Source organism: Thamnophis sirtalis, unplaced genomic scaffold, assembly GCF_051295495.1.
Source record: "Thamnophis sirtalis isolate CommonGarterSnake01/CBP01778 unplaced genomic scaffold, rThaSir2_p1.2 scaffold_1, whole genome shotgun sequence".
In the NCBI taxonomy this organism is placed as follows: domain Eukaryota; kingdom Metazoa; phylum Chordata; class Lepidosauria; order Squamata; family Natricidae; genus Thamnophis; species Thamnophis sirtalis.
This window is the reverse complement of record NW_028261381.1, coordinates 112,470,565-112,484,701: the sequence shown is the minus strand read 5'-3', so window position 1 is coordinate 112,484,701 and position 14,137 is coordinate 112,470,565. Positions and strand designations below refer to the sequence as shown.

The 14,137-nt window shown below is 35.8% G+C and overlaps 1 protein-coding gene across 1 annotated transcript in view; it reads right to left on the bottom strand.

The window, feature by feature from the left end:
- The window catches only part of LOC106537465 (cytosolic phospholipase A2 epsilon-like), a 45,776-nt gene extending 31,860 nt beyond the window's left edge, over window positions 1-13,916 (bottom strand). The window contains exons 1-6 of the mRNA XM_087704426.1: window positions 13,844-13,916; window positions 9,701-9,837; window positions 3,667-3,798; window positions 2,751-2,791; window positions 1,474-1,516; window positions 359-416 (exon numbers count right to left, since the gene is read on the bottom strand). Coding sequence (XP_087560552.1) covers window positions 359-416; window positions 1,474-1,516; window positions 2,751-2,791; window positions 3,667-3,798; window positions 9,701-9,837; window positions 13,844-13,916 — 484 coding nt within the window. The remainder of the gene's footprint in view (window positions 1-358; window positions 417-1,473; window positions 1,517-2,750; window positions 2,792-3,666; window positions 3,799-9,700; window positions 9,838-13,843) is intronic.
- Between the last annotated feature and the right edge of the window lie 221 nt (window positions 13,917-14,137).

Here is a 14,137-nt window from a genome sequence, read left to right as displayed (position 1 = left end):
CTTCATGGTTGCTGCTGCGTTGCAATATTTTGGGGGGAGGCTTATTTTGGGGGGAGGGCTTATTTTAGTGCATGCGCTGAAAAGCCCAATTGGGCTTATTATCCAGGGAGAGCTTATTTAAGGGAAACAGGGTATTAAAACAATATATATATATATATATATATATATATATATATATATATATATATATATATATATATATATATATATATATATATATATATATATATATATATATATATATATATATATATATATATATATATATATATATATATATATATATATATATATATATATATATATATATGATTTTAAATTAAAAATAAATATAAAACAATACATTTCCAAGTATTACCTTTTGAAACATGTTTCATATTATTCACTTCTATCTCCAAGCAGGAAATTTCACGGGACTATCAAAAGGAGAAGGAAATCTTAGTGGTCAAAGCAAGATAGTTTTGAAAGAAATAGAACATCACTGGGATTTTTTTACAACTTGAGAATTAGCCAGAAATATCTAAACAAATACCTAAAATAATAGCCGAATTAGAATTATGTACCTATTTTAAATATGTAAAGTTATACATAATTTTTCATGAATATTGAGAGCACTAAAATGTGGAAGGCATCTATGTTTGGTTCTGAAATTGATTCAAATAGGAACCAAAATGTAAATGTAATTGCCTCTGTAGAGATGCCCTGATTCTGCTAAACTTTTCTAAACAAAAGACCCTTAAATTGCCTGAGAGGCCTTCCTGCCTACCTATCTACCTATCTACCTATCTACCTATCTACCTATCTACCTATCTACCTATCTACCTATCTACCTATCTACCTATCTACCTATCTACCTATCTACCTATCTACCTATCTACCTATCTACCTATCTACCTATCTACCTATCTACCTATCTACCTATCTACCTATCTACCTATCTACCTATCTACCTATCTACCTATCTACCTATCTACCTACCTACCTACCTACCTACCTACCTACTGTATTTCTCTCTATATCGGTCTGTCTGTCTGTCTGTCTGTCATCCGTCCGTCCATCTATCCACCCACCTCTTTCAGACTTCATGCCTGCTTATGTGAGAGGAAACTGAATTAAATGTGATGGACTTTACTTCATAATGTTTAAGCTAGCCTGACCAGTTTATGGCACGTTTTGAAGCCTTTGTAGTAGCTGGAAATTAATAATTAAAGGCATAATTCCTGTGTGATTTTCTTATTCATACCACAAAGGTAAAGAAACTCTCTTTATGTCTATAGAGGCTTTTTTATGTCTCATTTCATTATGGTGAAACTTTGTACTATCCACCTCAACTAATTGCACTCACCCACTTTACTCACACACCCACACCCACACACAAGATTAAGCCAAATTTAGGGAGTGCAGAGTTAAAATATCCATATGACCATAATAATATGATTTTTAAAAAGAGAAAAAAAGCAAAATGGAAATTACCACTAGTACACCATTAGTAACAATATTCTCAGGAGGAGCTGAACTGAAAAAAAATAAAAATAAAAATGCATGTAACAGATTTTGGTTATTTAAATGTGCCTTTTATTTAATTCAGGGTGACATGAATTAATGACATTACACTCTGCATTAACTTACTTTGGCTACAATTTAACTACATTCTAATGTGAAACTTTTAAAACTGATTATAGGTTTATCACTTGGAAGGCAAAAAATGGGCCTACTGAAAGTCTGGAAACGGGTCCGTTTCTGGCCTCCAGAGGGCCCCTGGAGTCCAGGGGAGACCATTTTTGCCCTCCTGGAGGCTCAAAAAACCCCTCCAGAGCCTGGGGAGGCAAAACACACACACACACCAACCGTAGTGCAGGAAGCTGACTAGGCTATACCCCCATGGCCACACCCACACAGCAACCAGGCAGAGAACCGGTTGCTAAAATTTTTCAATCCTACCCCTGGACTGGATCATAGCATAAAAGTCATCAAGCTAGATATCTTTGTGATGGGTCATGACAATGAGAAAGGAAGAGGGCTGCAAAAGTAAAATATTTAATCAGAGTCTTTTCTTAATATACTATCCATAGTCAAAATCACTATGCAGCAACAAGTTTTAATAGGAGCCTTAAAGATACAGCAGGGATTGGCAGAGAGGTCAGTAAAATTTAAGTTGGTAATGACTCCTAATGTCTTAAAACCGGGCGGAGAATGTTCTAATTTAGCACTGGGGAAACGATCTGTCAAATCATCTGCCCAAACACCAATCTTCCCATTGAAATGATGACCAATCTCACTCCTAATTAATCCAACTGGCACTTTTCCATATTATCAGGGCAGAATTATAAGACCAGGACTATGAATAACAGAAAAGTTTCCACTTTTTTTATCATCTGAGGGTCACCTGGATTTTTTGTAATCCTAATCTGATAGAATAGACATTAAAAGAAATACGTCTAATTTGAAATTAGCTACTATTATTACTACTACTACTAGGTCTATTGCATATGACGACAGAATCATAGATTCAGATCCATCATTTGAGAAAGAGAGCCCAGGTGAATATTGCAAGAATAAAGGAAGGCTGAAGGGAGATGGAAGGTATAAATACTAAGATGCCGACATACTCCATGTCAGGATATCAGGCAGACGCATGCAAAATTGGACAAGTTCTATCCAATATCTAATGCCATCCTGTCCATATTTTCCATAGCAGGCAGGGAAGCTTTTTTATGTTACGAATTCTTTAAAGTATAGGAAGTACTTACATATTTTCCAGACTAAATTCTACCTCCAGATTTTCTTGAATCTATGAAAAAATAATGCATTATTTCATTATGACATATACAGAGTTATCTCCACATAGACTCCTTTAAAATGCAATGAAATGTTAACTTCTTATAATAAGATATCTTTTCTTTTACAGCTACCACACTCTAGATTTAAGCAATAATAGTATCTAGTAGTTAAGTTAAATAAACTGGTGGCCCTCTTAATATTCCACTGTCTTGTGTCTTCATTTCATTATGAGGGTGTTGTACCTGTTTTAGCAGGAAAGTTCTGTCCAATTCCTGCTATCACTTCCCTGAGAATTAAATTTAAATATCTTGGGATATCTGCAACATATTGAAGGAGTTCTAATGAGGACATGGTGAATAGGCATTCCTAAACAGGAGGGACAACATTATGGCTGAATCGGTGATAGGATACTGGATTCAAACTACAGAAATTGCTCTAGGGAAAGGAGAGCTCATGAGAGCACCCATATATAGTGTGAACAGCTGCTACTCATGAATAGATGGCAAGAACTAGTGTTTCTGCAGACACTTCTGTGTTGTGAAGCTGTAAATTGAGGGATTTCATCAAGCTCATTAGGTAATAATACCTCCAAGAATGTTTACATCTGAATGTCTGTTTTACAGATGTGAATTCAATACACATTAAAAACAATTGTAGTAAAGAATTTGGAAAATTTAGCTACAATACGTCTGAACACCAATACGGTTACTACAATACCCATCCTGCCCTTCCTAGCCTGTTGTGTTTGTGGGGTGAGATGGGTTGAAGCTGAAAATTCCCATTAAATCTGTGTTCATTTCTTCTCATTCCCCCACCAGTAAATGTCAATAGTTTTGTTGCTTGTCAATCATGTCTGCCCTTTGCCCAGCAATTCTGCCCCCTTACTTTTGGATCCAATGGAAATGTGAGGCAAATTGTTTCTCCAAGCTGAAGTTTAGCAACATCAAAGAGAACAGTAAAGGGCTGGCCATCCAAAAGGCAGTGGTTTTCATCATGAACAATCAGCTCCAAAATATTCTGAGAAGAGAAGGAAACTTACATCCTCAGATTTTGTATTTAGACTACCAAACCAAAAAGAGAGTAACATTCAGTGGGCAGACTCTTCTCTTCAAAGATAAGAAGGCAATTTCACTTTCATTACAGAATTCCAGTTATAGTTTAAGATCAAAGTATGTATTAGGACTATAAGTCTTTGAATTCTAATCTTGGGGAAGCATAGCTATAGTTGATTCTAACATTGTATATAAACCTTAAATTTACTCCTTGAATTATCTTTCAGTTATAATTCCACTATAGGACTTTAAATTGTCAATGGCTTCTGTAAAAAAGAGTTTTATCAAGGAACTTCAGGTGGCATGTATCATTATTGATGTCTAACATTCTCTATAAATCTTTAGAGACAGAGAACCAACCAAATGTTATCATATAGTTCAATCTGTCATAACTGAGTTTAGATGGATCATTGGCATATGCAGTTAAATCTTTTTTGCAGTAATTGTCCTTGAAGTAAAAAAAATGGTGGCAACTTAATGGTAGAATCATTGAGTATTCTTGGTTATAGAAGATTCCATATTTTAAATGATCATTGTCTTATAGTATGTCCCTTCAAATTCTGCTTACGCTTCTTTATAACATAAATACTCATGAAGTCCAGTTGCTAAGCCAGCTCCTTCTATAATTGGTTTATAATACTATTTGTGGACCTTATCCTTTCTGTTATCCAGCTTGCTCGATAATATTATTTAAGGTGGGGAAATATAAGTAATTGTCTTTCTTTTTTAAGAAATTTAAACTATAAAATACACATAAAAATAAAGATGACAGGGAAAGGGGAAAGGGGAAGAAACAGGGAAGAAAGTAGATACACAGGGAAAGCGGGGGGGGGGAAAGCATTGACTCATCTTTTTTTCAGCAAAATAAAATATAATCATAATCTCAACTTTTTACTTAACCAACCTAATAAATATTAGCCATTTTTATAACAACAAACAATTTAATCAGAAACACACAACATCACGCATCACAATAAAAGAATGGATAGAAAAAGTCATAGAGCTAATAGAAATAACAAAACTGATTGTTTTAATTAACTAAAAGAACATATCCAGTTTTGTTTCCGCTTGGAAACTTCATGCAGATAAATCAGCCATCAATAGGCACATAGAGAAACACATTTTATATCACATTTTTATTTATTTATTATATGTATATGTGAAATCCCCCCCACTCCCATCTCATTATATCTAGTAGCTCTGGTGATTTACACACCATTCCAAGGAAACAATAAAAAGCAAAAAAAGAAACAAAAAGATGGCAATTCTTGGAGATCCAAACACCTCCTTGCCAGCAATCAACACCCTGATAAACAGGGATTAAGACCAGGATAGCAAACAATCAAGAAATAAACAATCAAGGAAATACCAATGCAGGCAAGACATTGGGCCACACCTAATCAAGGAATTACCAAGGAGAAAACTACACCCCCACCAATACAGACAGAGCAAGCTACTGTACATAAGCAGAGAGAAAACCCCATTCCACTCTAGCAATGAAGATATTATAGTATAGTCTTTATTGTCATTGTACAAAATAAATACAACCAAATTGGTTTATCTAGCCAAGTAATGAAACATCTGCAGGAAAAGAACCAAGAACTCAAAGAAGGCATAATGTTATTACCCAATGTCTACTAGTCTGTATGAAAGCATTAGTATAATATTTGAATATATGAACTTTTAACTATGATGAAATAAATTATCTGCGTACTATGGTAATTTCTGCTTAACTAAAGCAAGTGAAGGGTGGGCAGCATAGACAGGTTGCGCTCGATAGCTATAATAATTTGGTGGAGAGGAAGAGAGACAACATTCTTCTTTTGCAAGTTTTCTTCCCACTTACATATAGTTAGCGTGCCACAGCATTTCTGATTGTGGCAGCAATGCAGACACACTTTGAAAAAGTGGGTCTTTTCCGCCACATCAAATATTAAACTAACTATTAAACAATATTAAACTATAAAACAAAATCAGCTGTGATATACAAAAAGTAATGTGAGAAGTATCTTTTCCCTCCTATTTACAAAATGATTGGTAGATTTGGGGCTGTGATTTAGTTTAATTGCCACTTATTCTGTTAGGCTTAATACCCAGGGTATACCAAACATATTATGGGTCATCCTTGCCACTATGAACTGGCTTTTATTAAGCAGAAATTAACACAGAACATATATAATTTATGACTAATAACTAACAGTTCATACAATTTAAAGACTGTACTAGTGTTTACATATCATGTTGGTATATATTAAATAATAACAGTATGCCCTCTAAAGTTCTTGTGCAGACATTTTTTTATCCAGCTAGGTAACATCTTCAGTGCTAGAAGGGAGTGGGCTTTTCTCTCTGCTTATGTACAGTAGCTTACCCTGTCTGTATTGGTGAGGGTATAGTTTTCTCCTTGGCAGTTCCTTGATTAGGATGTGGTCAGCTGCTTTCTCTGAGTTGGTAGTTCCTTGATTATTTATTGCTTGATAGTTTGCCTGATGTTCCTCCTGGTGTTCATCCCAGTTAATCTGAGCTTGGACTGCTGCAAGGAGACATTTGGATTCCCAAGAAGTGCCATCTTCCTTTTTAGCTTTTTTATTGTCTCTTTTGAATGTTGTATAAATCACCAAAGTCACTCAAGATAGTGACGGGAGCAGACATACACATTTATTAAATACATTAAAATATGGTTTATCTCTATGTGCCTATTGACGGCTGATTTATCTGAGTGTTAAGGTTCTAGGAATTCCCTAACACTTTTCAATTTAGCTTTAGTTTGGGATGCTCAGTTTAGTCTATGTCCCAGTTTACAAAAACATCTTTGATCAAATTGATGATATTGTGAGTTAAGGAAAGCATTATAATGGAACTTCTTAGCAATAAGTACTTATTAAAAATACCTAGAAACAATGAGAAAAGCAGCAGCTATGGCAAAAAAAAATTAATGAATGAAATGAATGAATGAAGGTCCACAATAATAATGCAGAATTTGTTTAAGCTCAGAAGTTCATAGAATTTCAATTTAGTTTACAAGCAGACTGCAGAATGAGAATTTGTTCTTATTCCAAATCCTATTTGTGAGCTTTCTATAAGCAGCCACTGTGATTTAGACTAATGGACTATACAGCCCTGATAGGTTTTAAGATTACTTTTTGATGTTCTTCCTTCAGAAAGTAATAATATGTATGTGTTCTGTATTCTGTCCTCTTTTGGTACTGTCCCACATTTTACAGGTAATCCTTGACTTACAACTACAGCTGAGCCCAACATTTCTATTGCTAAGTGAGTCTGCTGTTAAGTGAGTTTTGCCCCATTTGAAAATCTTTTCTGCCACTTTTCTGTTAAGTGACTCACTGCAGTTATTAAGTAAGTGACACAGTTGTTCCCTATTGACTTTGCATGTCAGAAGGTCACAAAAGGTGATCACATGACCCCGGCACAGTGTAAGTGTCATAAATATGAGTCAGTTGCTGAGCATCTGAACTTTGATTATCTGACCATGGAAAATGCTACAATGGTCATAAGTATGAAAAAGATTCACGCAATCATTTTTTCAGTGCTGTTGTAACTTCAAACAGTCACTAAATGAACTGTTTTGTGTTGAGGACTACCTTACAAAACTGAGAGCAAGAAACACTGTGAGTTCATTGTTTGGCAAGGTTTATATCTTTGACCTAAAATAGATACCAGATACTGGCTTTCAAAGGCCAGTTGGCATCAAACGCTGTATTTCATTTGGCAAAAAAATAGTTAATGAAGAATATTGTGATGTAATAATATTCCCTAATATAAAGTCTCTTTCTCTAAAGTAAGTCTCATTAATCATAGTGGTTGGATTCCTATATTGCACTAAATCATGATTCTGTAAAAAAAAAAACCTACAGTAGCTGGCTTTGCATAGCTCACTATTCATAAACAAAATTTCAATCACAATAGTTCAGTTCATGCAACTTTTTGCCAAAGCTTTGCCACATTTTGCCCAATCAAACTGTCAGGTCTGAACTTTCAACTGGGTGGAATTCCAGGAAGCTTTTAGATTTGGGATTCCACAGATGTGCCAACATGTCTATCTTATTAAATTGGAACTTTAAGGATAGCTCTGCCTTGGACTCTGATTTAATTCTGCATGATATTTGGAACACTGACACAAACTACAACTCAAAATCAAAATTAAAACTGAACAAAACTAGTCAAAGGTAAATGGCTTGCCAAGACGTATGACCTCAGCCAAAAAAGTTAATGAAGAACATACTGATATTATCTAAAAGCAAACCCACTACAGTAAGTTCTTGACTTACTATTACAATTGAACTCAAGTTTCCATAGCTAACCAAGACAGTTGCCCCATTTTATGACTTTCTTGACAGGGTTGTTAAATGAATCTCAGCAGTTGTTAAGTTAACAACACAGTTGTTAAATGACTCTGGCTTCCCCATTGACTTTTCTGTCATTATAATGTCTTTCTTAACTCAGCTTTATTAAGAATTGATTTCTTGTTATGCAAAGTTTATTAACTTCACACCTATCACAACTTTTCTATCTGTTGTCATGAAAGGCATTTTAGCAGCCATGTAAATAAAAATTTCTGTAACAAGCCAGCTGACTCAACTATTTTAAGAGGATTGTAAAATACCATATTTTTGGAGTATAAGACGCACCTTTTTCCCTCAAAAAAGAGGCTGAAAATCTGGGTGCGTCTTATACACTGAATACAGCATTTTTGCCTCCTGAAACAGCTCCTGGGGGCTGGGGAGGGCAGAAATGAGCCCAAAACAGCCCATTTTTTTGCTCAATTTTATCCCCTCCCCCAGCCCCCAGGAGAACTCTATAAGCTTCCTAAAGGCTATCCATGCCCTTTTTTAATGAAAAATGGGGCCATTTTCACGAAAAATGGGCTGGTTTTTGCTCATTTTTGCCCCCCCACCCACTCCCCCAGGAGCACTCTGCAAGCCACATAAAGGCTATTCATACCTTTTGGGGGGAGAAACGGCCCCATTTTTCGCAAAAATGGGCCATTTTTTTTTAGGTTTGCAGAATGCAAAGACTTTTTAAAAAAAATTGCTTCTTCAAAACCTTGCTGCATCTTATACTCCAAAAAAATATGGTAACGTTCTCATTTGTAAACTACTAAAATCCCTGAGACAGACATTGTTCCACTAAGCAATTCTTCTCCCTTTCTGAAAACTTTGAAAAGCTGGTTCTTTCAACAAGCTTTAGGACGCGATGATTTGTGACCCCCACTTCTGATATTGACTAATGTTAAGTGAAACATTTGTTAAGTGACTTTTCTTGCCACAATTGTTAAATGAATCATTTCATTTGTTAAGTTAGTAACATGGTTGTTAAGTGAATCTGGCTTAACCATTGATTTTGCTTGTCAGATGGTCCCAAAAGGTGATCACATGATCCCAGAACACTGCAGCCATCATAAATATAAGCAGTTGCCAAGCATCTGAATTTTGATCACGTGACCATGAGGATGCTGCAATGGTCATATGTGTGAAAAACAGTCATAAGTCATTTTTTTCTGTGACATTGTAATTTTGAATGGTCATTAAATGAACTGTAGTAAATCAAGGACTACCTGTATATCATAATCCAGTTGCTACAGCACCTTGGTTTAATTCTGTTATTAATAACTGCAATGTTGTATTTACTAAAAAACCTTGTTAAAATTATTATAGCCATACAAAAATTTTCTTACGAATGCATGCCCAGTAATCGTCCCCCAATCTGGTACTGAAACAGGAATTAAATAAATAGGTTCTTAAAAGCTATTTTGGATTATTGCCCCTTTACAGCTGAATAGTTACAAAATATGAATCTGAATGTAGTTCAGGAACTCAAAGAGTAATAATGATCACTTTGTGCCTTACTTTGACTTGATTCTGTATCCTGTAGCAGAAGGTTTCATTCCATACCGGATCTTTACAGTCCTTAATGTTTTTTGTCCGAGCCGTTTCAAATGAAGCTGATGGCAGGAACAAGCTCACGTAGCAATCAGACTGGCTAACTGTTGGGTTTCAAAAAAAAAAATTGTTTTTAAAGGAGGGATTAATGCAGCATTCCAAAAGACATGCTATTATTAAAGTTTATTTTAATCCCTGACAAGATCATATACACCAGAGGTGGGTTCCTACCAGTTCGCACCTATTCGCTAGAACCAGTTCGTCAAATCTACTGAACTGGTTAGAAGAGTTTCCACCAGTGGACCCGGAAAGCAGGCCACACCTACAGAAGAGGTTCCAAAAATTTTTGAAACCCACCACTGATATACACATGCATATAACCAAGAGTAAAAAGAAACCAAGAGTTTTTTTTTTACTAGATCTAATTTCTGAATTCATGATTGCTGAATGAACATTAAAGGTTAGATCATAAATCCATAGAATTACGTAAGTACTGAGTGGCTTTCATTATATTCGCTCAATGCATAGAAACTGATACATATTATCTAAGAATAGGTTTATTTTACAGGGCCCAAAAATATCATATGCCTCATGATACCAACATACAAATGACAGAAATGGAGTATGTCACATCATTTATGTGTTAATATAATGCATGTGACCGCATTTGCTATCCTTTGAAGATGCCTTTGTCTGTAATGGCTACATAAAATGCTTTTTAAAAACTATATATTGTACATAAATTATTTCTAGTTCTTTCTAGAAATACAAGAAGCTCTAGGAAGAAGAAGCTCTATGGGGAAAAATGACCTTTGCTACAACAGGGTGACATTTTCCCTCTATTTTATTTACCAATGAACAGTTACAGAGATTACCTTTATCTACAATTCCCTTCCTTTATATTGTACAGCTATTGAAACTGCTTTTAATATACCGTAGACAACTATCTTACTTCTTTGGCAGCTCATCTAAGGTGGGGAAGTGCAATCAATCAGAATAGAGCTGGAAGGGACCTGGGTGGTCTTCTAGTCCAGCTCCCTGCACAAGTAGGAGACTCTATACTATTTCAGACAAGTAACTGTCCAATCTCTTCATTAAAAATCTCCAGTGTCGAAGCACCTACAATTTCTGAAGGCAGATTGCTCCACTGGTTAACTGTCCCCACTGTTGGGAAGTTTCTCCTTCATTCCAGGCTGCTTCTGTCCTTGATTAGTTTTAGTCTTCAGGCCTTTAATTATCTTAGTTCCTCTTCTTTGCACTTTTCCCAAAGTCAACATCTTTTTTGTAATGTGGTGACCAAAACTGGATGCAGTATTCCAGGTGTGGCCTTACTAAGGCTTTATAAAGCGGTACTAATACTTCACACGAGTTTGATTCTATGCCTCTTTATACAACCAAGGATTTTATTAGCTTTTTTGGCTGCTGCCTCACGCTGCTGAGTTATGTTTAAGTGTTTCTAGATGTTTGCAGATCAAGTTTTTTTAAATTATTATTCTTTCCAGTATCTTCCCATCTTGTTAGGCTGATTGGTCTGTAATTTCCCGGGTCTGTTCCTCCCCCCCACTTTTTTTTTTTTTTTTTTTTTTTGAAGATGGAAACCACATAGCTCTTTTCCAATCCTCTGGTAGTTCCTCAGTGCTCCAAGATTTTTTAAAGATATGATATAATGATTCTGAGATAACATCTGCCAGTTCCTTCACAACTCCATCAGGTCCCAGTGATTTATATTTATCAAGGTCAGACAGGTATTCTCTTACAATTTTCTTGCTTATTTCAATTTTTATTTCTAGTCTTTACATAGAAGCAAAAAAAGGTGGGTTTTTTTTTGGTTTCAGCAGTTGCTTGATAAAAAATAATCCATGACTGTTCCCTTTCCTTTTGCAATGCCTGCAGAAAATAATTCTGCTCAGTCAGCTATCCCTCTTGATAGAGGATGCTTTATAATGAATTAACAATTAAAATGTTACCTTCCTAATAGTATTATGGCTTTTATCCTACTTGTTGCATTAGAATTTCTATAGACTATTATGGACTTTTTTTCTTCTTTTCTGTTTTGTTTTTGCTGGCGTTGTTGATGAATTCCAGCCTATGATTCAGATGATCATAATGAATAATAATTATAACAAAAATCATATAGATAGCTGTTGTGGCTCGGTAGGAGCCTTTGGAGCTGCTATCAGTGAGTGGTTTCAGGATGCTCCCAGGAGAAGATAACAAGCAGCTGGGGCTCGTTAAGGCTCTCCTCCTGTGGATAAAAGACTGATGGTGCCACGCCTTAGTTGCAGAAGTCAACGTCGTTCGTTTGTTCGTGAGTTCAGTTCCGTTCCTGTTCGAGTTAGTGATTCAAAGAGGCACTTGGATAAGTGATTTGCTTTCTGTAAACCTGGTTTGCTGTAAGAGTTTTGTTTTTGCATTGGCTGTGTAACTTTTTGCCAGAGACTTTATCTATGTTTATTTTGGGCTCGCAGCCAGCTTGAGCCGGGACTGATAAAGATATTTCCCTGAAGTTCTGTCTGGCTGTCGTTGTGAACAAGCAAGGAGTGGGGTCAGAACAGATAGCTTATAGAAGTTGTAGTAGGATTTAAAATAATTGTGCATTACATGCAAAAGAGAAGCAAATCCTTTGGTCAGATATCAACTTTTCTACTGAACGCACTGAAAGAATTAAATCACTTTTTAATATTTTGGACAGATTATAATAGTATTCAAAACTGAAGAAACCTCTGCGGGGATTAGTGCCTGCATATTAACAAACTAGTGCAGAAGTATCCACAGGCAGGAGGATCAAAAATGTTCATGATGATGGCTATAACTATGCAATGGAAGCCGCATCTCCTTTTATTTATATCCTTTGTGCATGTGGGACATGTTAAAAAGAGACAAAGCTTCAATTGCATGAAAAACCACCATCTCTGCCTTTTTTGACCCACCCATCGCACCCTTTAAAACACACACTTCTGTATGGGAAGAGAGATGCTTCCTTGAGAAATGGCACTTTTCAGCAGGTTTCCTCTGCTACTTGTTTATTGAACTACCATATTTTTTCAAAGTATAAAATGCACCTTTTTCCCTCAAAAAAGAAGCTGAAAATCTGGGTGCGTCTTATACACTGAATACAGCATTTTGTGCCTCCCAAAACTATGCCCCCTTCACCAAAATGGCTGTACATAGCTTTTAGAAGGCTTTCAGAGAGCTCCTGGGAGCTGTGGAGGACAGAAATGAGCAAAAATGGCCCATTTCCTCCCCCCCCCCCCAGGGCCCAGCAGCACTCTATAAGCTTCTTAAAGACTATCCATGCCCTTTTTTTTATTAAAAATGGGCCCGTTTTCACAAAAAGCAGGCCTTTTTTTTTGCTTGTCCCCCCCCCAAGTACTCTACAAGACTCCTAAGGGCTATTCATGCCCCCCCCCTTTTTTTTGAAAAAAACTGGGCCTGTTTTCATGAAAAACAGGCCGTTTTTGGGAGGTTTGCAGAGTGCAAAAACTTTTTTAAATTTTCCTCTTCAAAACCTTGCTGCATCTTATACTCCGGTGTGTGTTATACTCCGAAAAATACAGTAGATATAGGAAGAGTCATCTATATACGCAACTTGCTACATTCAGAGATTTTACATAGTAAAGCAAAGTTGCAGAATAACTACATGGGTCAAAAAAAAAGTTTGGTGATAATTAAGTTTTTATAATATAAACCAATAAGTAATTTGAAATTTCACAGGACAGGTAAATAAGAGGACATTTTAAAACTTATTTTTCCCTTATCCTAAATTTTGTCTTTCAGAGGCAATTAACAAAGGAAACCTCCATAGTCTGGATTAACCTTTCAGTCCTTGTTAAAAAGGAAAATTCCCAATGCAAACATCTTTTGGAAATGTATCATGTCTAATAAGTCACTATAATCTGTTTGAAATATGCTTTAAAAGAGAAAATGCAATTTATAAATAAAATAAGGCAAATTAAATTATTTTGAAATTGCATACATCTTTACAGTATAGTAGCAACTGTATTATAATGCATTATCGTGTTTTATTCAATGTGAATATCTATGTTAAAGTAAAGTAGAAGTGAGTGCCCAGTGTACAAATGGAATCTGTAGAAATAGTAGAATACTCACATAAATTGGCTTTTTGTAAGTTGGTTATTTGTATGATTTTCACAGACAGCAAACTGCAAGATGTCTGTTCCATCTGCAGAATAACAGCAAACAGAAAAAAAAATACTGCTCTGTGCCCATCACATGGTCAACTACTAAAACTTCCCAAAGTTTAATCAGAAAGAGCTGGATTTAAAATCAGGTAAGCTATTCAGTCTAGAGCATCCAGGACATCAGGCCATTACACCATGGGAATGGAAGGGAGGGGAGGGGAGAGTGTATGGAATCAGGGAGGCTGTATATGAGCTTCTTTTT